At 37.7% G+C, this 27,810-nt stretch overlaps 1 protein-coding gene across 4 annotated transcripts; it reads left to right on the forward strand.

Moving 5' to 3' along the window:
- The first annotated feature begins 3,888 nt into the window (after positions 1–3,888).
- Positions 3,889–27,703, forward strand: LOC105032012 (DNA-directed RNA polymerase 3B, chloroplastic). 4 transcript variants are annotated; one of them, XR_829713.4, is made up of 20 exons: positions 3,894–4,926; positions 9,408–9,614; positions 9,713–9,846; positions 9,927–9,993; positions 11,472–11,530; positions 11,827–11,944; positions 14,053–14,166; positions 14,302–14,433; positions 14,546–14,962; positions 17,754–17,804; positions 20,200–20,270; positions 22,709–22,793; positions 22,922–23,074; positions 23,181–23,255; positions 23,493–23,582; positions 24,669–24,716; positions 24,794–24,908; positions 26,711–26,814; positions 27,017–27,340; positions 27,434–27,703. XR_829713.4 is itself a non-coding variant. In XM_010906331.4 (19 exons), the coding sequence occupies exons 1-19, from the start codon at positions 4,393–4,395 to the stop codon at positions 27,125–27,127; spliced, it is 2,685 nt and encodes an 894-aa protein (XP_010904633.1). In that variant the 5' UTR covers positions 3,894–4,392; the 3' UTR covers positions 27,128–27,703. The 4 variants fall into 4 exon arrangements, 2 of the variants coding, with proteins under 2 accessions (XP_073112696.1, XP_010904633.1); XM_010906331.4 differs by having other exon boundaries at positions 27,017–27,703; XM_073256595.1 differs by lacking the exons at positions 9,713–9,846; positions 9,927–9,993 and having other exon boundaries at positions 3,892–4,926; positions 27,017–27,703.
- Positions 27,704–27,810: the final 107 nt, after the last annotated feature.

A 27,810-nucleotide genomic window follows, 5' to 3' on the forward strand; every position in this document is an offset into this window, starting at 1 on the left:
TAAAAAAAGGGATAAGACGCAAAGATTGATTGTCCATTCAAATTCAAACTTTATTTTGAATTTGAATGGCCAACCAATCATCCTTATCCATTCATATGGCACATTAAAGTGGGGTGTGGAGAGGGCTTGGCGTGAGAAAAAAATTCATGAGAAGTTTCTTCTCATGAATTCAAATGGGTGCAATGGAAGTGAGGTGGCGCATGGAGATTGGGTCAACGTGGTTTAATTATTTAAACCAACCTAATTGAACCAAATAAGTTAGGTCCAATTAGACTAATTTAAATCCAACTTAATTAGGCTTAATTAGGCTCAATAAAATTCTAATCAAATCAGGAATTGACTAAGCCCAACCCCTGATCAAATCAGGGATCAAACCATCTTAACGATTAGGTCAACTCTTAACCTAATTGGGTCAAACCCAACTGAATCTAATTCAATTGGACTTGATCCAAAAATAATTACTCAATCCAATTGAGTTAATTAGTGATCAAATCACTAATTAAATCTCTCATAAATACTGAGTCCAAATCCGATGGGCAATCGGGCATCAGAATTCATCGATATGTAATCCTGATCGAAAAGTCCCAACCAGTGGGACTCTTGACCCCGGTACCCATAATGTGTGAAACTCGTGATCAGAGAATTTTGATTCTCGATCATCGAGTCCTAAACATGTAAGATTCTACATCAGCCATCAGATCAGATAGGAACCTCTAATGTGTGTGACCTCGCAGGTTCGAACCTAAGCTGGTAGCACAGGAACCAATTCCTGTACTAATTGAAGTGATCATCTAGCAATGGTACCCGACATCCGGATAGGTCGAAGAGTCGCAATCGCAACACTCAGAACCTACATGAATATGGTTACTGTACAATTCATCCTTTTGACCCCTGTGTTTAGGATGACTCAGGGTTAAACTGTCAACCCTGATCAGATCATCCGAATCGTGCTCAACTCAAATAATCCTGTGACTCCTTACAAGGACTACCCTGGCCAAGATTTTGCTAAATTGAAATACGACTGTACACAGTTCCTAAACTGGAGTGGTCAATCCCATCTTGACACACGCACCGACAAGTCAAGTACTTGACTACACCCAGCAGCCTTCCATCACTGAATTAAAAATTTAGGTAGTCCAGTGCCTAAGTGTAGTAAGTTGCTTGCAAGTCACTATGGCGGTCTCAGATCGAAGGGATATTTATACCCATATTCTATCGGAGCAAATCTTGACAGCAGAAATAGCTCCAGAGTTGGTCACGTTCAGTGCAGATGTACCCTTATATCTCACCTGTATGCCATACCAGTGTCTCCACACTCATTGGTTAAGAGGACAACCAACCTATATGGCACACAACGACCTATGCTTGATAAACATTGTCATCCTTGGTAACAACGTATCATTTGGTCGCGAACAGATTTAAGGACTAAACGACAAATCCTCCTTTGTCGAGTCTAAATAGTCCTAAGGACTTCACCATAACAAAGGAGTTCATTAAAAGATGAAATATTTTGTGATGAAAAATATCAAAATAATTTTTATTAATTCATAATTTATGTACAAAAATGAGTACAACCATCAACAGGCTGACGATTGGCTTTGGGATACTATTCCCAACATAAACCAGTAGCACAAGAACTGATTCCTGTATCAATCGGAGTAACCATCTAGCAATGGTATTCGACGTCCGAAGAGGTTGAATGTATGTAAAGCAACACTCAAGAACCTATTTGGATATAGTTACAATATAACTCATCTCTTTCATCTTTGATGCTAGGATAACTTAAAGTTTAAACTGTCAACTCTTAATAGTACATCCATTATGTGTCTCAATCTGATAAATCCTGTGACTCCTTACAAGGATTGTCTTGATCAAGATCTTACTAAATTGAAACACAAAGTATTCTCTCCAATCTCGTGGAGTGATCAATTTCATCTTGACTCACGCACTGACTTCACAAGTACTGACTGTGCTCAGAAACCTTCCGCTCCTGAATTAGAAATTCAGGTAGTCTAACACCAAAGCACAGTGAGTTGCTTGCAAGTCATCGTGGTGATCTCAGGTCGGAGGGACACTTATATCCATATCCCTTCGGAGTGACTCTTGACAGTAGAGTACTTCAGAGTTGGTTACGTTCAGTGAAATATACTCTTAGATTTCACCTGCATGCCATACCAGCATCTCCATGCTCCTTGGTTAAGAGGATAACCAACCTATATGGCATACAACGACCTACACTTGATATGCTTATTATCCTAGTAATAGTATATCATTTAGTCACGAACTTATTTAAGAACTAAACGATAAATCCTCTTTTATCGATTTAAAATAGTCCTAAAGACTTTCATCATAACACAGAAGTTTGATATAGAAGATGTACAAGCTTATGATGAAAAATATCAAATAAATATTTTATTATTTAATTCATATACAAGTTCTTCAAATAGCACAACCATCAACAGGTTGATGATTGACTTTGAGATATATTTTCCAACATATATAATCAGGACTCTATGCAACCAAACTTAACAAGTGAATTCTGTAATCGAAGTATAAATACAGGTGACTATAACCGATATATATGTAACCAAGTAAATACTTACATAACTAAATTAGCAATCCATATAACTTCTCTATTAAATATGCAGCTAATTCAATCTAATACGTTACCTCCCTACTTTTCTCTTTTTTCTCTTTATATCTCCTTCTTCTAGCAGTATTTCGAGTCAATACAGCCATTTCTTGTCATAAAATAAATACATCAAATAACTAAATAAGATGTTTGTTATATTTAGAGCATGCAATAATATCCAAAATATAATGATAATAAATCGATATACAGTTAAAAATTTTTAGTTACATATTTTATCGTAATAATTACACATATTTTATTTTTATTTGCAAATCCAACTTCCAGTTACATACCTTCATCTCTTTTTCTTCTAGCTTTATATAATTTTTTCATGGTTTAAAGATGAGTGACAGTATTTTGAAACCACAAAATAGGGATAAACTGGACCATGTGAAGCTTAGGATGAGGGAGAAAAAGAAGCAATTATCATCGTCACCGGTTCGGACCTTTAGAGGGAGAGACTAGAGGAAAAAGAAGAAAAATGAGAAGGAGAACAGGAAAAAGAGAGGGCATATTGAGAAATTTTCGCTGTTGGCTGTTGGTAGAGGTGGAGAAAAAAGGGAGGGCGACGGCCGCGTGCGCCAGGGTGGCCAGATGGCGGTGCTGTCGAGGTCACAGTTGATGGCGCTGGAGCATGAGAAGGAGAAGAGGATGGAGTTGGGGACGAGAGATTGGAGATGAGGGTTAATCTTTCCCTCCGATAGAGATCCAAAAATAAGTTATTAACAGTCTAGAGACGTTTTATTCTAACTAAAAATTTTAGAAGTTTAATAATAATTTTGGATCAAATTAAGAATTGATAGATAATTTTTTTATTCTTTAATCTTACTAAGTATTTAAGATATTTTTAGCATATAAAATTGATGTAAAATTAAATATATATTTACATAAAATTCAGACTCTGCGCCCAGCTCTACTCCATTGGTTCGTTGGGACATAATGATTTTTTTTTTTTTTTTGGGTGATAGGACATAAAGATTCATTGAATATAAAACAATGTTTCTCTTTCAAATTAAATTCTAAATTATAAAAATATAAATATGAAGTAAGATGATAATTCTTTGAATCCAAACGATCTCTCTTTCAAGTTTATTTTGAAAATTACAAACATACTAATTCAAGTGAATGGTTTCTACAGTCCCGTCCAAAGGTTTTACACATAAGATCTATGCATGAAAAAACAAAAAAAATCATTGAGACAATGCCCCCAAAACCTCTGGACGGCAGCCGTTCGGGAACCGGAGTTTATCAAAAATATCCCATGACATTGAGCGTTTCCACCGCCATCCACGACTTGCTGCCGCAAGAAAACATTGGTTGGAGACCGAGATATAAAAGCTCCCAAGTAGCCGCCGATTAGGGGTTTATCGGTGGTTTTACCACTCTATCCATTCGCTTCTCTACCGCTCCAATCCAAAGCCAGCTCTCTCCCTCGTTCCGAAACTCTGGCTTTCTCCGTTTCCTCTCTCCCAATCCCCTTATGGCAAACCGACGAGCTCTGGAGAAGAAGAGGACGAGGGAAACCATCCAAGAATCCCCTGGCTAATTCCCCTTTTCCCTTCCATTCGACCTCTCCTCGCCCACTTTCCGGATGGGTGTCCTTCAGCTCGTTCCATTCTTCCTCCTTCCCTCTTGGCCCGGAACGGCCGGAGTCGGAGGACTCGTTTCCGGTGGCTTTCTCTCAATTGGGAACCCCCCAATCCTCACTTTTGCTAGAACCTGCCATCGATGATGATATTGTGGAGTACGTCGATGAGCCGATGAAGTTTCCCTGGCTCGGGTACGGGTTCTCTCCTGATTTCCCTAGAAAAAGCTTAAAGATGGATTTTTGCGAAGATCCGGACTGGTTTTCCCCCATTTTGTCCACTGAGTTCGATGCTCCGGCGAAGATCGCGACATCGGATTCTTGTCGAGAAGAAAGAAAGACGTATAATGCTTTAAGGAGAAGGCAGATTAAGGCGGAGACGGAGGCGTGGGAGAGGGCGGCGGCGGAGTACAAAGAACTGGAGAGGGTGATGCTTGAGAAGAAGCTGGCCCCATGCTTGCCTTATGTGAAGTCACTCTTTTTGGGCTGGTTCGAGCCACTGAGAGATGCCATTGAGAAGGAGCAAATGCTACAGAAGACAAAGAGGCAGAAGGCGGCATATGCTCTGCATATTGGGCTTTTGCCGGCCGATAAAATGGCGGTCATCGTGATGCATAAGATGATGGGGCTGCTGATGACAGGCCAAGAGGAGGGGTGTGTGCGGGTTGTTCAAGCTGCAATTCATATTGGGGAGGCTATAGAACATGAGGTGAGTGAAGGTGATTTGCTTAACAAGGTTTCAGCTAATTTAACAATTGACCCTTCTCTTTTACAGTCGCATAGTTTGTAGTTCTGGTGGATTTGATGCACGCAAAATTCTAATCATAGCCGTAGGTCTATTGATTGCTAGCTACGCTACGTACAAGTTGAGTTTAGGTCAAAAAATTCCTTAAAAGCATGAAGAAAAGTAATATGCTTTCTACGTGCGCCCCACCCCACCTTCCCCTTTACAGACATTTCGTTTGAAGGCATGCCTTGTCCTGGCAGGAGATATTTAGTAGAAAGTTTGAGCTGATGTTAGTTTGAACGATTTATTTATTATTGTTTGTTCTCCTACTTTCCACTTCTTGCTATTGTAGTCAGCACAGTGTATGCTCTTGTTCTTCAAAATGTTTAGTTGTTCTTCATTTTCCTTTTGCCTTCCTCTCTTTCATATATTTTGGGAAAGATGTTGATCAGTTCTGATCCTATATCTAAACATTGTAAGGCTAAATGGAAGCCAAGCCTGGCATTTGGAGACCTTTTGGAAAGGTCTAGTTGAGTGTTGTCTTGATATGGCGAGTCAGAAGGTGGATCAGCAAGTGATAATTATTTCATGATCTCCCTTGGGACCTAAAAATCAACAGGCTTTTTTCTATTTCACACATATATAATTCAAAACAAGGGAAGGTGCTGGGTAAACCTATGAAGAAGTTCTTCTATATCTTTTATATGGATCATTAGAAGACCTTCAACAGCTGGCAGCCATTTGATGGCTGTACAGCTGTTGATATTTCCTTTCATCTCCCGAGCTGAAAAGTGTTCACAATTGAACAACACTCACGGAGAGTAAGTTCATGCTTACACTCTGTCTTTCATTTGGTAGTTTATCTGTGTATTCATTTGCATGATAGAATCAAGGAAACAAAATTATTGCTTAGGGACAGTCATTTAAAAAGTAAACTAATATTTTCATGGTCAATAGATACTGTTATTGTAGTTAAAGCAACCTTTAAGCTTTGTATCTCCACAATCGACAGGACAACATAGTGGAAGAGTACACATAATATATGATCGAACATAAAATTATATGGTGTCTGATGTAGATACTACATGTTAGGCAACTACGAGGCCCTGAACTCAATATTTATCGTACATTTAGGGACAGAGAGTTCACCCCGAGAATGATGAATAAACCATACTATATATCAAAAATATGCTGATGAGAAGAAGTGCAAAGGAAGATGACTACATTGCTTTGAGAATATCTTAAAAATATAACCCAACCAGTAGTAAGAATGCACATGATATGGTCATCTAGGCTTACCTAGATGTCATAGTTGCACCTTGATTTTTACAGTTTGCTATGGATTGTTCTTTCTATGCATCTCAAAATACATTTGCAATATTAAAAATCTTGACTTTCTTCAGCCATCTCAAAAATCTGAACTCCAAATTGGAATTTTTGTTAGTAAATGCACTCTCTAAAGGATGTTTATTGAATTAGGATTTTGCTCCCTTAAGTCATCTAATACCTAAAAGTTATTAAGCTCTTCCTTGTTATTTAGGTTCTTGGAGACATAATCATCCTAGGTATTCGCTTAAGTGTATTCTCCTCTATTCATGCAATATTTTTGGCAACTAACTTGAGATGGTTCTATCAATATGTCAGCTCTTTACTCTCATTTATGTATGTTGAAGCTTACGTATTGTGACCTTCACCACTGCATGATTGAATTATTGTTATGAAATATTGATTCCTTGCTGGTGGAAATGGCTAACCATATGGCAACTTAAAATTTGTATGCACAATTTTGTTCAACTTCTAAGAATATTCAGTTATTACAGCATAAATTTAATTAGCACTAGTGTGTATTTAATATCCTATTAGTCTTCTTCATTAAATGAGACTATGAACATATACTATGATGGAATTTGATCTCGGCAACATGTTCTTGTTCATATCAAGCAGTTAGAATCATAGGTAACATACACATCTTAAAGCTGTCAATGAGCTGGCTAGCCTGAATGGCCTGTAAGACCCAAGTCCTGACCCTGAAAAATTATTTTCAGCTCACGTTTTGGCCACATGTTGGGCTCTGGCTTGAAAATTGAGAATATGGTAAAAATTCGTGTCAGATCAGGCTGAGAATATGGTAAATATTAAGTGATGTTTGGTTTTCCACCCAGCTCGGCTTGAAAGCATATCAAGGGCTCGAACTTGGTATCCCTGGGCTAGATCCAGGCTGCACTTGTGCCTGGGATTTAAACCTTGGCTTGCTTCAGGCTTAGGACCGAGCCAGCCCATTAATACCTCTACATTACCATCTGTTCACCATTCTCATATTACATTACTAGAATATTCACATTCAATATCAAGGGAGTTCTTGTATGTTCCAAATTAATCCATTCGCTTGATGTTTGGAATGACAATTTAGTGCCCATCATTATTTAGCTGTTGACATAAATAAATTTCAAATTACTATAAGTTCAAGTTGTCTGAAATTTCAATTATGAAGGACTTCACAACCTAGTTCTAGTGCTAGCTGACATGCTTGATTTGCAATGAGCTCTCAAGGAAGTTGAGGATAGAGGTTAGGCTACAGTAGATGGGTGGTTGGAAATCCATTTGCACACTTAGGGAGACTTGAGTCCAAGTGTCCAACCTACATAAGTGATAAGTGCGGGCTCTAAACCATTTAAAAATATTGTCTGTAGTTGTATTTTGTTATATCAGGTTATCTAGTGATGCACATAACCCTTACCCAAGCTTTGATTATGGATTAGTTCTCAAACTTTAGGTTATCCGTCTTGTGCATATCAAACTCGTAACTTAATAATAAGTCTTAGGCTTATTCATGAATCAAGATTTCCACTATGCAAGTATAATGCAATCCTTGCCCAAAATTTTGTTATGATATTATCCATTAAACTATAGGTTATATACCAAATACAAATATGCAATGAATGCATAGTCTTAGATTCCAAACCTTGATGCTCCCAGAAGCATCCAATTAAAATTTCTATTCTCATGGAGGAAAACCCATAATATTAGGATCCTTAGTGTTGCTTGATCGAATTTTGAATGATCTAAAAGCTATTTACATGTGTATGTACAGATATGTGAAATGAGATACCTCAACCTCAGCCCAAAAGGTACAGGAATAATTTTTACAGTGTGAGAACTCAATTTTTTAGGCTCAGAACTCCAATAAGAACTCATGCAAGGAAATTTTGATGCTGCATAAGAAACTATTGCTAGCTTATAGAAGTGGCTTCTAGAAGTTTTTGCTAATAGAGGGCTAGCAGTCTCATTTCAACAACAGTGGTAGTAGGGTAAGTAGGGTAATGTGAAGTGTATCTAGTGATAGATTAACCAACTTTTTGTGGAAGAAGTTGAGAGGGTAAACCTCGTATGCTAGGTAATGAGAGATGGACAGAAGAAAACTTTGACATTTTCTTTTAGAATTTAAGCATGCACTCTTGCTGATCTATTCAGCAATTTGAATATTTGATTGTAACAATGTGTGCCAAATCGACCTGAACAGCTTGGTAAGGGGTGTATCTTACTGAACCAATATGGAATCGGGTTGGTTTGGCAGTTTGGTCTGGGAATTGGTGCGAATTGACCTGAACCACTTGGAATCACGTGGAACTAGAAGCAGTTCGACTTGGTTCAAGGGCCAAATTGGCCCAATTATCTTAAAAGGAAAAACAACCTAGTTCTCGCTTGATTGCACTTGCCTTGTGTGAGCCTCTAACACATGATCATTCACTTGTTGAGATCCTTGATTCTAGAGTTTTGACTTTTTGCCACTGTTGGCAATGATATTGTTGATAGGTATCTCTACCTCTCTCCCTCTCTCACTCTCCCCCTCCCTCTCCCCCCCCCTCTCCCTCTCCCTCTCCCTCTCTTTGCCTATCACTCCCATTCCCTCCAGGTTCTGCATATCTTTGGTTGGTATGGTGCACATTGATACCATACCAAACTAGTAGCTGGCCAGTATGATCCTCGGTGCTAGTAGGTGAATCTTGGATTGTAATGTCCAAATTGGTACGGGCATCTCTCCCATCGAATCAACTATCTGCACCTTAAGCCTTATATCTAGTTCAACATCATGCAAATAACATGTTCCTTAGCAAGTCATTGGATTGATGTGTTCCAAAACTTTGATGAAAAGGGGCTATGTAGGATTCCATGCTCAAATTGTTATAGAATTTCATGAATGAGAAATACATATTTAGTAATATCTTATATTATGGCATATGGATATCGTGTTAAGATAATTGTCAAGTTTGCTGTTATTGTCTTTGCTCTCATGCTATATTTATGTTCATCTTTATCTTGATAAAGTTTACTTACAGTTCACTTTTTCTTTTCATTCACAAATATTAGCTTATTCTCTTATTTGTACTTATGTTTAATTTGGTAGTTTATTGTTGCTTTCAGTTTATTGTTGATCTAAGATTGTTTCATTATTCAACTTTTAGTTTAAAATCCATACTTATCTTGAGAAGACTAAGAGACCGGGAAGGAGAAAAAATCAAGAAGAAAAAGATGTGATCTTAAACCAAGGGCAGGGGAATCTTCGGAAAAAAGTGACGAAATTAATTAAAATGAAGAAGCTGATTGAGGTGCAGAAGCTAGTGAAGAATGAGATTGAGCTGGATTCTTGGGGTCGAGATGCCCAAGCTAAGGTTTTATTAAATTTTTATCTTCTCTTCTGCTAATATATGCCATAGATTTTTTTGTTTCTTTTCTGAAAAAAATGGTTGTTTCCATTCTATTTCTGCAGTTGGGAAGTCGTTTGATAGAATTATTGATAGAATCAGCATTTGTACAATCACCACCTAAGCAGTTAATAGATAGTTTGCCTGATATTCGACCTGCTTTTAGACACTCCTTCAAAGCTGTTGCTAAGGAAGATGGGTATGAAAGTGGTTTGTTTTCCTATCATCAATTGATAATTTGGATGGTCTCTAATTTCAAAATTTTGTATGTCTTGCCAGGAAATTGAGAAATAAATATGGAGTGATAGAATGTGATCCGTTAGTCCAAAAGGGGCTCGACAGCACAGTAAGTTTTAATTTCTCTCTTCTCTAGGCTTGGAACTAGGCTAGACTGGATTGGGTTTTCCTACCACTCATGGCCAGACTTGACCCTGAAAAAATTTTTGGCTTTTGACCAAGTCTAAGTCCCTTTTTTTTTTTTAGAAGGTCAGATCTGAGCTTGAACCTGAGACCAAACCCAGTGCCCAAATGGGCCTGAACCGATTTAGTCTTGTTAGAGGGTGAGAGGGAGAGGTATTTCGTGTGGTTTGGGTCTCTGGCATGACTCATGAGGTCCTGTTCCCTATGGAGTTAAGGAAGGGGGATGGAGAAGTGATCAGGCATGGGAGGAGAGAAAGAGAGAGGAGATCATGGGGATGGGTGGGGAGAGGGGGGAAGGGAATTGGGTGGGGAGAGAGGAAAATGTGGGCGAGAGAGTGGGGAGGGGTTCTATTGGGGTGTGTGTGTGAGAGAGAGGAGATCATGGGTGAGTGGATTGGTTGGGGAAAGAGGGGGGGTGGGGGAGATTGTGGGAGAGAGCGCGACTAGTAGGGTTTTGGGTAGGTTGGTATGGGGGAGAGGGGTGGGTGTAACCAAGTGCTGGGATGGGACAAAGAGGGTGGGAGGTGAAGATATTTTTGGGTGAGAAGACATTGGACCAGGAGTCTAGCTAGGAGTTAGTCCGGGTTAACATTGGACCTGAACATGGCCTAACTTTCATCGGGCCTTGGATTCCAAGTCCAAAGCTGGACTTGAGTTTTTCCAGGCTGGGCCCAAAACCAGTGGCGAATGGGCCAGCCCAAGCCCATTTCCAGCCCTGCTCTCTCTCTCTCTTTGGTCTACGTTAGGTTTCTTAGGGTTACCTTGAAAGTATGGTCTAGCTGCCTTGTTTAACATTGAACCGGGCCCATTTCCATCTCTACTCTTCTCTTTTTCTCTCTTTCTCTGATCTATGTTAAATTTCTAAGGGATAGCTTGAAGGGTATGGTTTAGCTGCCTTGTTTAACATTGAACCGGGTCCATTTCCAACTCTTCTCTCTCTTTCTCTCTCTCTCTGATCTATGTTATTTTTCTTAGGGATAACTTGAAAGGTATGGTTTAGCTGCATTTTTTAATTTTGAATTGTATTAGATGTTGTTTGTATTAGATGTTGTCTCGTATTATAGTCTGCAATTTGAAAACCTTCGCTGTAATTAATATTTCTAGAGATGTCTCAGTACCAAACTGTCCGGGTCAGTTAAACTAAAGTCACCACAGAATTTGTACCATTTGCTATTTTTATATTATATATGCATACTCTGCCTGACTGCTCTATAAGAAGATTAAGTTTGTCAAGACGTAATGTTTTATTTGGGAAGACGCACCACGATTCTGGTTATCCACAATGCTTGTCATTTTCATGTAGGTTGGTTGCAGAATATATATATATATATATATATATATATATATATATATATATTTCTGCCTTCTAGTTTTTATTTTCATTTCCGTTTTGTGTTTTTGTAGGCGAGGCATGTGGTGATCCCTTACCTGCCAATGTTGATACCACCAAAAAATTGGAAAGGGTATGATTTAAATGCAAGCACTGCTGTGTGAAACAAAGCTGTAACATTTATAGCTATTTTCTACCCTTGTTCTATTAATCAGTCTCAACATGCTGTTCTCTACCACAGCATTACTTGTTTTCCTACCACAAAATTGACGAGGCAATCTGATCCAGGAGATTATCATGGCCTTATGATTTTCTCTTATTCATTGGAGCATTTATTTAATTTGCATGCTTAATATGCTATTTTGGCTAATTTTTTTTTCTTTAACCTAATTATTTGTTTGTATTTATATGAACTCTTTTCCTTTTAAGGTATGACAAAGGTGGACATCTGTTCTTACCCTCCTATGTTATGCGCACACATGGAGCAAAGGATCAGCAAGATGCAATTAAAAGTGTTCCAAGAAAACAGCTGCAGAAAGTATTCAAGGTCTAGATATATTGAGTTTTTGACAGTCTGATGGCTACTTTTGAGTTATCATGAATTTCTGCACTGTTGTCTTTTTCAACATTTGCTTTTCGACTAGCTTGATCTTGCCCTTGTTTAAAACATCTGTTAAGGAATATGTTCAATAATTCAGGAATCTGGCACTTGAGGAATTTATCTAGGCAAATGATGTAACAAGAACATGTAGTGTGGTTCTAAATACTCAATTTTCACTGTATATATAAATGTGTGAAATGCTTGCCTGCAAATATGCATGTTTTCCCGAAGACTTTCCTTAGGAATCATAGTCTCTAAAGATGTGAAGATGAGGAAAAAAAGATATCATTTCAAAGCTGTAAATGATAAATTGTATCTAATAATGTTAACAATGCCACTTCAACATCCATATTCATATATATTATGGTATGCCTATAGTACTGACTACCACATGTGAGGGGATATTCACCAGCTGTTACTATTTATTGTGCTACTGTTAGGGAATCTATAGGACGTTTCTGACCATCCAACACTTGATCCTCAAGTTATCATGGGGATTATATCTGGCAGGTTTTCTTCCAGAGTCATATTGAGAGCTTTAGTGACCTTTTATATATCATGAACCAATTAATTATTGATCTTTGCCTTCAGATTTTGATTGTCAAGAATTGTTCTTCATGATATTATATCTCTTCTCCATTGTTCGGTGCAGACTCACTACAAGCCTGCCGTCCCATGCCAACCAACCATTAAAATGATGCCAAGACATTTTAGCTTGTTGTTAGTCTGAATCATCATTTCAAGGACAATCTGGTCTGACATCAGATTGCTGGAACATTGCTAGCTAATTGCACGATTTCTTTGAAATCACTGATAATTGCAATTTCTCATGTTTTCAAGTCATTTATGCTATTTGGCATTAATGCAGGCAAGTACATCTTCACAAAGTTCTCTTTGGACCTTGCCACTCCTTTATTAATTGCTAGGCATTAGGTGTCTTCTTCATCCTGAGTTCTTATTGTTGCTAGATAACCCAGATTTTTCGGTCCAATTAGCTGAAATTCTGGATACATGCCCCAACTTTATCTCTAACCAATCCTTATTTTCTGACCCTGATTTTGAATTTTTGCAACTCTTCTTGAAGTGGATTGAGGCACAATTAACTTCATTCTTTGTTTTTGATGTCCAAACTATGCCTGCCAGGTCCAAATATCTCAATGTGTCACCAATGAATGCTGTATAAGCATATAAGTTCTCACGTGAGATGTGCCATATCAACTGTCTAACATATGGACACCTCATAATAACTGCAAATTAAAGCTGCAAAATGGATAGATTAAATCTACAATAATTTCTGCATGGCAGATAATACCCAAATTGCCTTTCGTCTTTGTTTTCAGATTTGTAGACATCCACCATCATGTCTACATGAAGAGTACAGTTCCAGAAAATCACATGTTAAAGAATTGGGTAAATCTTGTGAAGCTGGGAAGTTGGTGCAATACCTTTTTATCTTCTTATATGTTTTCCAGTAAGTGGTTGCAAGCAGAATGTGAAAGGGGATACAGAGTGAAGAAAAGGGTTCCTGGCTACAACCTTTTTAAAACAATAATAGAAGTTTCTGCAGCAAACCATTGTACCATTGCCTTATGTTTGTAATTTAAAGCTAGGAAATGCATTAAGAGTTTTAACTTTTGCGGTTGGATTTTTCTGATAGTGTCTTTTTTTTTTTGCTTGTCTGTTGCAGATTCTGGATAGAGTTATCATCTGAATTTCAATGTTGAGTTTTTAATTTATTATGCTTTTGACTTTTGAACATGTGCAGAGATTTGTCCTACTTTTATATGATTGATGCTGAGCTCTTCTTTCTTACATTGGTCATTGTTAGGTGTGACTGCAATATCTCTTTGTTAAATTCTCTATGCTTATAACCTTCAGCTTGTATGCTTCGTCCTTTGCTTCTTGAATGCCTGCCTGTGAATTGAAATTGGGGGAATTTTTCTTTTGGAGTGAAAAAAAAGTAAAAAGAACAGTTTTTACTACCTGGTTTTTGTTAACTTTCTCTTGTAATTTGTAGTTACCCTGGAGTTATGGCATGGTGTCATTTTGTACAGGCACTGGATATCCTTGGAAGCACCAAATGGAGAGTAAATAGACCAATACTTGATGTCGTAGAGGGTATCTGGAGTAAAGGAGGAGGTATTGCAGGTCTGGTTGACCGTGTAGATGTGAGTAGAAATGGATATATTTTATTTAGTAATCAAATGTTTTGATTCTTTTTCCTTGAATGCTGGTTCATACACCAGTTATTTGTTTCTTTCATGTGTTATATATTCTCTCTTTTTTTTTGGCTTGGGTCATAGATTCCTGTACCAGAAAGATCTGACTCGGAGGATTCTGTTGAGATTAGAAAATGGAGATGGAGGGTAAGGAAAGTGAAAAAGGCTAATAATGAGATGCATGCTCAGCGATGTGATACGGAACTTAAACTTTCGGTAAGATTTTTTACCCCATCTCTTGTGTTATAGTTTGCCATTTTGATTTTTCATAAATCTACTCTCTTGTTTTTCAGTTTTTGAGTTTATCTGTATCACTCTTTTGGAACAGGTAGCCCGTAAAATGAGGGATGAGGAAGGATTTTATTATCCTCATAATCTAGATTTCCGTGGCCGGGCCTACCCTATGCATTCACACTTAAATCATTTAAGCTCTGATCTTTGTCGAGGAATTCTGGAGTTTGCTGAAGGAAGGCCACTGGGGAAGTCTGGCTTACGGTGGCTGAAAATACATTTGGCAAACTTATATGGTGGAGGTGTTGGAAAGCTTTCGTATGATGGGAGGTTGGCATTTGTTGAGAATCATTTACATGATATATTTGATTCAGCAGCGAATCCCATTGAAGGGGACCGCTGGTGGTTAAATGCTGAAGATCCTTTCCAGTGCTTAGCTGCATGTATTAATCTATCTGATGCCTTAAAAAGCTCATCACCAACTGAGGCCATCTCCCACATACCCATTCATCAGGTGACCATTCAATCCTATTATATAAAAAGGATTACGTAAATACTTTTGAATGGAATAACAACTTGCTGATATGTATTGCTTGGTTAGCCTGGAGACAAATTATTCATTAAAAGATGCATATCAATAAATTGTTGATACATTTTGGATCCTGCTAAACAACTACTTACAGTGAGAAACTGGCCTCGTTAGGTGAATTATTGGAATCCATAGTTGGCCCTCATGTAGCTGAAATTTAAGAAATATTAGATGATATGTGCCATGTTTTCATGTTTTTTTTTTTTTCCACCACGAATAGTTTCGGTGATGTCATTTGTGTGGGTGGTTCTTGAATCTGATATCTGGGCAACATGAGTCATGTGACAACATCCATGAGTGGTAAAAGTTGAAGAGGAACACTTTATCCATAAGTAGAACTACATTTTTTTCATATTGTTAGTTATTATCTCATAGCAATATTCCATGTTAAAGAAATTGGACAAAGACATGTAAGGTTGTCATAAAATTGAATTGGTGTGTGACAAATTATAGTTCAAGGATTGTTGACTTGGAACCAGATCCCGTGCCGATCGGTTGGCCGGCCAGCTATATGAGCCGGTACGTCCTCATACCAGATCGTACCAGATCCGAACTGACATGAAAATGGGGGATGAATTGGGAAGAAAAAGAGAGAGCGGGAGGGAGGGAGAGAGAGGGAAGAAACGGATGGCTGGTAGAGATGCTTGCGGTGGCTATTAGAGGGTTGCCGAGACCTCCCAGGCTCCATGATCCTCCATGAGAGAAACTAAGAAGAAAGAGGGGGGGAGGGGAGAGAAGGGAGGCGAAGGTGGTGGGAATGCTATTGGAGGGCCGTTAGGTGGCTGCTGGGCAGCTTAAAACCCCCTTGTAGTTGCCGTAGGGTTCAACACTGGGGCTTCACTGAATTTTTTAAAAAATCCGATAAGTGAAGCCGATAAACCCATTGTCGGCTTCACCATATGTCGGATTTTTTAAAAAATCTGATGAAATAGGGACAAAGCCTTTGTTTCAAACCTTGACGGCCGTGATGGGGTTCTGGTCTGTCGGACGGCCACTCGATGGCCCTCTAGCGGCCTCCCCACTGCCTTCCCTTTTCTCCTCTCTCTCCCTTCGCCTCTATCTCTCTCTCTCTCTTCTCAATCTATCATAGAGGACCGCAGAGATCCAGAGTCTTATCGGCCCTCTAGCTTTCTCGGTGGGCCACCACCGGCCTTCCCCTTTCCTTCCCTTCCCTCTCTCTCTTCCTCTCTTTTCTTCTTCCTTGCTTTGTTTTCGCCGGCATTTCGAATCCAACGACCGAACCACATCGGTTAGCCACTAGTACGGTTTAGAATGCCTCAAATGGCCCGGTTTGGGCCGGTTCGGCGAACCATGCTATGGTTCATATCATAGTGCAGTTTATTGAAGGAATATCAAAGCAATACTAATTGAGGATTTGGACTGGAAAATGTTGATGCAGTCTTACCTGTGCTTGGTGGCTAAGGAAATCCCTAGTGAGAAGTGTGCTTGCATTCTTGCAGAAGGGTCAAATGGATTTGGATTTTACTTTTTTTTTCAGGAAAGTTATAAAGATAATTAGTTAGGAGTTCCACCCATATACCTTGCTTTGATAGAGGAGTTGGTATAAGACAGGATTGGAAGGAGAGAAATGGATAAAGCTGGAGGCAAATGTACACCATGTTTATGCATTGTCTGTCTGGCCTTATTGATTAGGCTGGCATTGTGGAGGTCAGGTTAGATTCAAGTCAACTTTGGCTGATGTCAGAAATTGCTCTAACTGAACCTGGCCAATGAAATGCACGTCTAGGTCTAACTGGCTAGACTACAGAAATGAAAGAAAGTTTGAGTGCAAAACAAAAATATAAACAATTAAAATTCTTTTCTGGACTTCCAACTCCTCATGTATCCAACGTTCTCTCTCTGCAACCTAACCCACAGCCCTTCTCCTTCTATCTCTGTCACCTAAGCCCCAACACATGACCCAGCCTCTTCTCTCCCTAATCCCCAAATCATGGCCTGATTTCTCTCTCATATCTTATTTGCTTTAGGATTTACTTTTAGCTTTTAATAGAGAGCGATGGATTTGTGGTTGCAGGGTTGGATGGGCAGACATGGGAAGTCAAGGAAGGGGAGGATGTAGGCATCATCTTTCCAGTTTTTCTTCTCAGTCTCCTTTTCCAATGATGGGGATCTGATTGGGACTAGATGCCCCACTGGAACCCAATGTATTACATGTCTGGGAAGGGTTTAACTTGACCCAAAATTTGTTGGGTTATTAAGGACCTAACCAAAACTAGCCTTTTTCTTTGGGTGAGTCTGCCAGTCCTTGAAGATTGACCGATTATACAACATTCAGTAAAGACATGGAAATAATTCAATGAACTCCTATCTTTTCAAACCTACAGTTCTGCATTATTCTGGATAGCCAAATATTGATGAATAAACATGTTATAAACCTTCAGTGTTGGCTGGATGTTCTTGGTCTATTGTAGAAATATAATAGTGGCTGTGTTAAGCACTTTACTTTATATTTTGACAAGCATTTTACTTGTTCAAAGATTTTTCTGATGTCTTCATTTTGTGATATCTCATTTCTATTGGTTATGTGTTTCCAAACTCATGCAAGTTGACGCACTTGTCATCCATCTATCTTGGTTAGACTTGATGTGCTACTATCCATCAAATGTTCTAACTACCGTATTATCGTGCTGTTGGTTGCTTTATATATATTTTTCGTGACATGAATTATCTCTAATCCATCCTGTTACTTTTTCAGGATGGTTCGTGCAATGGTTTGCAGCATTATGCTGCTCTAGGAAGAGATAGTGTAAGCTTATTGTTCTTCTCCTCAACCAATCCTTGTTTAGAATCATCACTGGCATCATTTGTTAATTGTAATTGAAATTGTTGATGGTTACAGGGAACTTCAAGTTAAGGTTAACCATATAATTTTTTTTTTTTTTTTCTCTTTCTCATTTTTAGAGCATCTACACTTTTAGATGCTGAGTCATGACACTGCAGAATTCACTTTGACATTCTAAATTCGGAGTTTCATGCTTTTGCTTGCTTCAGTTTAAATAGTTAAACCAAGCTTTTTGACCTTTCCTATCTAAAAAAGCCTTTAAGACCAAGCAATGATAACTCATCAACAATGCCAAGTGCCAAACATTATTGATGAGAAAGTATCTGTGATACTTCCAAAAAAAGTACCTGCTTTTATTGTTCTTTTCTAAATATAGTTCTGCATGAAATCCCTAAATTCTCTTTAATTTAAGAAGATGTTTAACTAGCCAACTATGTCCTTTTGGATTGTAAAAAGCATGCATATGTTAGGAAATTTGGAATGTGTCTGGAACTCTGTTGGACACTTGATTCTTATGCCGAGTATCAAGGTGCTCTTGCTTTAGTATCCGCTGTAATCAAATACGATATGATTGTTGTCATGCTATATGGTATTTAAGATATGTGGACCTCTAGAGCAATTTCAGAGCTACTTAAGCATGGCTTTTACAGCAAAATATGTGCGTTGTTTAGCTGACAGTAAATCTGCAAGTTTTTTTCATGAATGTGACGATCACATCACTAAAATTTAGTATAATAGATGAAATAGTTACTTAAGAGGTACATGAATGATGGTGGAACGAAAGTGTCAAGGATTAGGACTACAAAGTAAAGTGCCAGACAAAATTGTAGCATCCTATGTAAATTCTTGCACAATATGAATAGTATGTAGCCAGGAAAAATAAAATGTATGAACAAGCTAACCATAATCAACGTGATCAACAATCTTGACTCTGTGGTTTGTACTAGCCAGCCAAAGCATAACTGCATAACGAGCTTACTGGATGGAGGGGAAGCTTAGGAATATATTAGGTTACTGCAAGATAAAATTTTGTACATCATATGTACCCTGAGAATCATATAACTAAAATATACCTAAAGGGTTGTAAGTCATCTTGAGACCGCTATATTATACTGTTACTAAAGAGTCCCATGGACTTTCTTATAAAATGGTGCTACAAGTGCTCTTTTAAAAGTGAGCATGCCAAGGATCAAGCTACAGGGGAGAATAATTCCACTACAGAAAGAACTCTTGATGGACTGTTTCTTTAACTTAAACCAAACATGCAAAGAATAAAATAGTTTTATATAGAACAATAACAATATCTGGGCTCTGGAGTTGTAGGGTTCAACATTCTGTATGGTGATGGCAAGAAAATAGGTGAATGGGTGAATGCAACAGAAATTAATTTTGAGATGGATGTGTAATTAAACTAGGAAAGATTGTCTGAAAAAAATAAATATATCAAAGCAGCTGTAGTGATTACATTAATTGAGGACAAAATGAACTATTAAAGATGGTATGGTCATGTACTATGAGATCATGAGAAGGCTTTGGTAGAAGTGATACTGCAATTTATGCTGATTGATTTAGGAAGAGGAGACTCAAGTGCATTGGATGGAGTTCATGAGGAAGGATTCAAGGAGAACTGGAGCAACATTGGATGGTGGCCTTGACATGAATTATTGGTGAGTGAGAATTCATGAGACTGAGCCCAAATTGGGACAAGGTTTGATGGTGATGGTTATGTTGATCCATGTTTTTTAGCATTAAGAGAGTGAGTTAGACTGTGCAAAGCACTCTTACATGTGAGCAATCACCTTTTGGTTTTCTATCTTTAACCTAACTCCTTACACTGCCGCTCCCCACTTTTCCTTTTGGATAGCCACCCTTGAACAGAATGTTGGAGACATCAGATGGAAATGCTATTACTGACCAGATGGATCAGAGGTTGGCAGCTCTTTCCTTTGGTCACAATTGCATCTGAACAACTTCAAATTTAGCTTAAACCGTGAAAACGTGGAAATCAGAATCCCATCAAGCTAAAATCTCACTTGAGCAGAATAAAACCTTGACTTGGACCAATTGCATGTGACATGAAGACAAAAAGTTGGCCTAAGACTTCATTATTGTTTATGTATAAAATTAGTCTATTAGTATGAATATGTACCTTGGACATCATGCTCCTTGCCTCTGACACTGCACGATTGGTTGGTGCAATAGTCTTTAAGCTGTCATCGTCTATATTTGGTTAATGTAATGATTGAGTAAGCTTCATATCTCGTGTAACCCATTCAAGAACGAATTTATTAAGAATTTCTTTGCATATTACATATCATTCTGTACGTAACCTGCTTATTGCGGCTGTTGAATGTTTCAGCTGGAGGCAGCTGCTGTCAACTTAGTTGCTGGAGAGAAACCTGGGGACGTCTATTCAGGAATAGCTGCTAGGTATATGCTTTCAGTTGTTTAAAACCTAAAGCAGGAAATAAATATTTATGTTTTAAGTACTAGAAACACTACATTTGATTTGCCAGAGACATATTGAAATGAAGATTCATCCATGCCTACAAAATGCTCTCTCTCTCTCTCTCTCTCTCAGCAGATCTTGTTATTTTTTTAGTACTCCGTAGTAAATTTTCATTTTCTAAATTTGTTCTACCATTTTAAGGCCATGAATCTCCATCTAGCTTTTATACATACAAGGATGCCTGTTTGAATAATAGTTTCAATTGGAAGAAAAGGTAAAGATTTTCTAAAAGTTTAGCATTTTGCAGTGAACATCATGAAAATAGGACATCAATGAAGCTTGGGTATTTCTGAAGTGTGTTTATATTGGGTTGATGGTTTGCAGTAGATGGGTGTGCTAGTTTTTCTACTTCTTTTGAAGGCATTCAATCTTGTATTTTTCATGTAATCAAGAGGTGACCTTGATGCATCTGAGGATTTAATGGAGGTAGTGATGCATGTTTATGTGACCAAGCTTAGCACCATTGCATAAATGATTGTGAAGATGCCCGGTCATTAAAATGCATATTTATTCAGGATAATCATGTTGCCTGGAAAATTAGCCCTATGGGTAGCCAGGAATGCTATTATGCCCAATGTAGCATTAATGCTAGCATCAGCGGTGCTATAAGTCCTTTCTAGTATAGTTTGATTGTTGTCTGATTAAGAAGCTGTAGAGCCATCAAGCAGTTCTCTTATGTCTTCTTTCTCTTTATGTTTGGTTCATTGTTTTCATTTTTGTGGGCATTTATTGCAGAATCTTGGCATTCAACCTAGTTCAATGGGCTAATGTGTGTTGATTTTTGACTACCATGTTTTTCTTTTTTCTTTCATATGATAAATGCTGTTTCAGATAGAGTCAAAACTCAAAACAATACTATGATTATGTCATGTCCTCTTGCATACAACATTTACAAACAGTACAAGGCAAACATATTTATGGGGTACATGTAAATCCTTTCAACATCACTATGCATACTATATCTACAAGATTGCCCAAGGTTTGCCATCCCAGTCAGTACTGTACCATATTGAACACACCGTATTGTACTGGTATACAGTCTTGTACTGTATCGATACTTGGTATGCCTCGCCGTCTCGTATTGTACTGCATACCGACACTATAATAGGATTGTAATGGTACGGAGTTTGGTATTGAGACAGCAAATCTTAAGATTGCCTATGATAGTTTTCCATGTGTTCTAGCAGGAACAAGAGGTAATTGCTGGACTGCATAGTGTGATTTTGGTTCAACGTTTATCAGGACAGTTACTAGGTTGAAGAATATTTATACTCATTTCTTGCAGTGAGGGATTATAATTGTTTGTGTGCTATCAAAGATGACTTTGCAATCTTTAACAGCCAAAAAAAGATGTAATCCTCTGGAAAACCCTTTGAATGTGGCATCCTTGTAACAAACTCTAGTATGTGATTCTCTACTTGGAGAGGCTTTGGAGAAAACGAGTCGTTTCCATGTATTGAAGGAATCCTAGTGTCACAATTGAGAACCTGTATTTCATTCTTCATATTCTTTTAATGTGTAAGACTTTACAAAGTTGGAATAGAGATTAATATAAAATTAGTGTGACTCTTGCACATATTTGTCTTTATAAAGCCATAATTTGTCTCCTTCCCTCATACCCCCGACCCGCACAAGCCAACACCAAACAAAAACATATAACAATCTATTTATGTTATTCAAATTATCGACCACTGTTCAATGGAAGAGGCTGTTTGTTGAAAACAAGTCATTTCCAGTGGCTGTGAATGAGGTCCAAAGCTGCAACTTGTTCAACTTTGAGGATCTTAAGCTAGGATTTGCACCAACATGCTTCACTGCACAAAAAACTCCTCGAAGGTGAGGAATATTCTGTTAAAGTGACATGACCTGTGAGCAAAAGAGTTTACCTCCCATGTATTTTTCTAAAAATCTGCTCCACTCAGTAGATGTTTTCTTCTACATCAGTCCTAAAAGCTACCAATTCAAAAGCATGGGATTATGGGAATTATTTTTTTTTCCTTTTTTCCTATTTGATGTTGTTTCTTCATTTGGATGGCACATTGTCCTTTCATATGGCCCCCGATATGTCGTAATATTTTTATCTTGGTATACTACATATATACTCAATTTAATGTTACAACATTACTTTTAGTGCCTGTTCTCAGCTGGGCCAAAAATTGTAAAATGATATCTAGATAAAACCATACCTGTCATTATTAGATCAGTTGTTCTTAACCTACATTTTGAGATAGTTCTGATCAAGTTTGTGGTTGCATTATCTATTTTAGTCGATTATCTGTTCTAATCTATGTAATTTTCTTTAGTATTTAGATTCCCCTGAAGATACGATGATCTGAAATGTTGTTTATGCAAACTGAAGGGTTATGGATATTATGAGAAAGGACTCTGCAAGAGATCCTACTACTAATCCAACAGCATTGTTGGCCAAGGCCTTAGTTGATCAGGTTAGTTTTTTTAAGAGCTTTTGATGATCAAATGCCACCCTACTACCGATCTGAACCCTTGCATGTGTTTCATTATTAACATTTCTAACAAATTCAATTGAACACTATCGGGTCTTGGTAGCTTTCAGGTGGATAGGAAGCTAGTAAAGCAGACTGTGATGACATCAGTCTATGGTGTTACATTTGTTGGTGCTCGTGAACAGATCAAAAGGAGACTGGAAGAGAAGGGACTAATTACGGATGACAGGTTGCTTTTTACTGCATCATGCTATGCTGCTAAGGTAGATGCTTATTTAATAGTTTTGAAGTAAATACTGTGCAAGTTTTGTGACCAATAATTATATCAGAGAATTGAGAATGCTTTCTGACAAGTGACATTTGGCAAAGGTAACATTAGATGCTTTGGGAGAGATGTTCCAAGCTGCACGTAGTATTATGAAATGGCTTGCCGATTGTGCAAAGGTGTGTTTTCTTCCCTCCGTTTTTAGCTGTTGCATAACATGGCTGCCCCTTAGTATCCAAAGTAGAATGTTAATCTTAGCTTCACATAGTACAATATTAGAGCAATAAACTTATCTAACTGAAACCTATCATGCATTGTTATTTAACCTTTTTAGATTTACTTTCCACTCTAATTTTTTTTTTAAATGGAAATGATTTGTATCAGTACTCTTAGTGGTCATATTGCAACTTGAACAGGTGATTGCTTCTGAGGATCAGCCTGTGAGATGGACGACTCCTCTTGGCCTCCCAGTTGTTCAGCCTTATAAAAATTGTGAAAGGCATCTTGTGAGTTCTTTAGCTCTACTGTACTGAATATTTCAGGACCTAACGAACATAAAAATAATCCTGGCATTCTGTATTATTATGGCATTACTATTGTCAGTTAGAATCTCTCCTCTTATGATTTTCCAATATTGATGGAAATGTTTTTACTGTTTTAGTCATTTAAATATTTTGTTTTTTTAGCAGCTTACTTTTAGTTGGATTTTTTAAAGTTCAGTTAATTAAATCAAATCAATGAGTCATGACATTAGGCAGCTTTTTTTTTCCTCAGATCTTTTTATTCATGCTTTATGGTGTTATGTTTATATTAATGGAAACATATGTTGATATTGATACTTGACTACTTCATTGTCATACTTCTTTTATCATGTCAAAAGTTTGCATTGCCATCATGTCATATTCTGATAAAAGCTTTCTGATACACTAATGCAACTTGCAGTAGAGGGTGCCAGCTGGTCGAGTTCATAAGGTCTCGTGTTGATAGAAGAGGCCTGGGATTCCACCAGTCCTAGTCCTTGAAAAAAAAAAAATCCTCCCTCTTCTTTGTAGATATGTATATGTGGGAAATGACCTTTTACAGTTTCAGCTGGACATATTTCATCTAATTTTTTTCATAAATTTTCACTCTTTTCCCATATAAAAGTAGGTTGCTGCAAGGGTTTGGCAGTTAGTAACAACCAGTAGCTGTGATAAGCCCTGTAGAGCCATCATCTTTAGCAGGTCAAATAATGTAAACACATTGAAAAAATGAGTTGATCTTGTATTTTTTTATTTTTTTTCATGGTAGCCATCTTTTGTTAATTAAACACCCATAACATGGTTGTTATGGAAATAATCATACCATGAAATTACCTAATCATAGCTGCTGCTTTTTTTTTTTGTCCTTTTAAATTTTGTAATGGCATAGAGGCATTAGTCATTTAAGATTTTTGCGGTAAGTTGTTCCTTTGAGTTTTTGATTATCTAGCTCCAGTTAGATGGTGTCATATTCATCACATTATGGTTTTGGCTAAGGTAATATGAACATTATATTTTGCTTGAAGTGATTTTGCTGGGATTTTGATCTCAAATTTTTCATCATGGTTGCAGATAAGAACTTCCCTTCAGGTCTTGGCATTGCAACGGGAGGGTCACTCAGTAAGCTTTAAATACTCTTTCTGTGGGGCCATTTGTTGTTTTGCTTGATTCTTTTAACAATGCTATGTTTGCTTCAGGTTTCAGTTAAGCGGCAGAAGTCGGCTTTTCCTCCAAATTTTGTACACTCTCTTGATGGTTCACATATGATGATGACTGCCATTTCCTGCAAGAATGCTGGTTTACACTTTGCAGGTCTGATTTTGATTTCAATGCAAGCAAGTTTGCTGTTTGAATGGTTTAATTAGATATGTAAGTGAAACAGTGGATTTCTGTATTAGCTGAAACAGAAAGGTCATATTCACACCCGTAACTATCACCAAGAAGCTTTAACCCCACTATTCGGGGTTAAAAGTAATGGATTCTTCTTTTGGTTATCTGCTAAGGGCCAGATTTTCTAACATTGGTAGCTTTTCTCAATCCTTTTTCATGCTCCTTGTTACCGTTTATCTTTTGCTCCATTTCCCACATTTTTGACACCAATCAACATCTTTTCTTGTCGAGCAATCCTCAATCTTTGCTACACATGGATCATTTTAGTTAGTTTTCTGTGGCTTTATCCTCCCAAACCAGTCCTATATATTCTTTTGTCTCCTGGAAGCCAGACTCAGAACTAGGTTAAAAGGCTAGGGCGTCTGGGTGATCAAGGTGTAGAGGATTGGTGTGTTTCTGATCTTTCATCAGCAACAGAAAAAATACAAGAATATGGCTGGTATACAACAGAATAAGGTTGTTCAAGGCTCAAGAGGAAAAGACTGATGAGGGTTGTGAACTGAAAAGAAAACGTCTGAATGACAATTTGTAGGATGCTAACAGCAAGGCATGCAACAAGATGTTATTAGAAATTCCTAATTTTTACATCAGAGCTTCTGGAAGCAAGTACATCAAAATTGAAGAAGTAGAAAAAGAGAAATAGAACAAGTGAGGAGGGCACAGCGCTCATCTTTGTCTTCCTTTTTTATCTCCACAATCAGAAATTCAAATCTGCCCTCTCCCCAGCAAAACTCTTTACTACTTCTCAAGGGGCTGGCCAACTAAGAAATCTTATGTTAAAGGAAACAAAAATAAACAGAGATGTTGTCTCTCTCTCAAATCTGATCTGATTCTGGGAAGTCAAGCAAAAGATGATTTCCAAACAGCTAGATAGAAATTGTTCTACCATTCTGCACATGGTGAAAGAACATGTGGTGAATTCTTTCATATAAGCAGAAAGCAGCGGTATCTATTGGCATGGCTATTTGGTAAACTTATTGGTTCCCAAAAAGATATTTTATCCCTTACAGCATTTAGTAAGTCAATTCTTTCTTGTTTTATGATCTGCCCACTGTTATCTCATTTACAATACATGGATTCATTGTGTGACCTATGAAATGTCAACAAATTTACTCTCCACAAGCATAACTTATTTTACATGGTCATGGGTACAACTATTGGATGCGGTACATGTCTAAGCATTAAATCTTTCTAATGTTATAATTAGTTTTCTCCCTTGCAGATCCATACCTGTCATACCTGCATGACTTAAGGGTAAACTTGATGTGGCATAGATAGAATAGAATTTACCTAAAGAATACAAGCTTCAAGCCCAATCTTGATGTAGACCCACAATGATTGGGAAGTCCTATAAAAGCTAGTTTTTAACTTGTGAGATTGCTTCTTGTCTCTCAAGAATGGTAAGCCCGTCCAGAATGGTAGTTCTATGTGTAAATTACCAAAAACGCCAAATATACGGGAAGGTGCATTTTATTTAAGAACTTAAATGAATGTGACTATTTCAAATGACTTGTTAAAAAGCAGACAAGACCAAACATGACCATGGACTTGTTTCTTCTAAATGAAATGCTAAAAATCTGTGAGATCCAAGTCTCGGTTAATGGTTTTAAATAAAAAAGAAACTGTACAACTTACTCTGAAGTCCTGGCTAAGATTTGGCTTCAGACTCTTACATGCTGTTAGTTTTCCTTTTTATATTAATCTGCAATGGACTCTGGCTGCAGGGGTGCATGACTCATTCTGGACGCATGCTTGTGATGTAGACAGGATGAATCAAATCCTAAGAGAACAATTTGTGGAACTTTACAACATTCCAATTCTTGAGAATGTGAGCACATTGTAACCAAGTTCTTGTTCCTTTTTTCTCATTTATTGGTCTATCTTACTATGTTATGCATCCAACAAAAAATAAGAATAATTTAGTGTCATATTAGAGAGAGAGTGATCGCTTTTTTTTTTTTTTTTTTGCTGTTAGATCAGTTGCAATGCTTTATTTCTGATGTTCTTATTTTGCCTCTGCTTCCATCCAGTTGCTTGAGGACTTCCAGACGTCCTTCCCGACTTTAAGTTTTCCTCCTTTGCCAGATCGGGGCAACTTTGACCTTAAGAAAGTTCTCGGATCTCCTTATTTCTTCAACTGATTTTTCATTTGTAAACTGAGGTTCTGCATCCACTTGCTCCGAGCTCCTTTTGGGATGAAATAATGCCTTTAACGTCTTTGTTCGTGAGAAACATGCATTACAGATATGGGGCATTCAAGACCCACATTTTTGCATACACAGAAGTCGACATGCTGAGCACAAACCAGCGTTGAATCAGGGACACCCTTTTCAGAACAACATACTGCTAACATGGTAATTCTGTGTAGCATAGGTTCTGTAAAGATTTTTGGTGACTTGGAAAAACATTGACATTGAGTCATTTGTGGATGACCATTATTCTTGAAGAAATGAGGAATGTAGCTGTTGAATGTCGACAGCGGTCATCATCAGAGAATGAACCACTGTACGATTCTGCTAGGCAGCAAGCAGTTTTTTAGAATGGGTTGGATCTGTATAGTAAAATATTCAGTCTGTATTGGAAGAGAATCTAGTGAGATGATAGAAATGAGAGTTACAGTGCCAATACATAATGTTGGGTCATTTATTCAGGTACATTTAATTTCATCATTCAATGTGCAAAAACTATTTGAAATAATAATTACATTTTTACTGTAATTGTCAATTTCCTAGCACGCAGACAATCATTTCTTTCTTTTTCTTTTTTTTTTTGGATGTTTTCTTCAATTGTGGATACATTAGGTTACAAGGTTTGTTGAAGGGGG

This window comes from Elaeis guineensis, chromosome 1 (genome assembly GCF_000442705.2).
Source record: "Elaeis guineensis isolate ETL-2024a chromosome 1, EG11, whole genome shotgun sequence".
In the NCBI taxonomy this organism is placed as follows: domain Eukaryota; kingdom Viridiplantae; phylum Streptophyta; class Magnoliopsida; order Arecales; family Arecaceae; genus Elaeis; species Elaeis guineensis.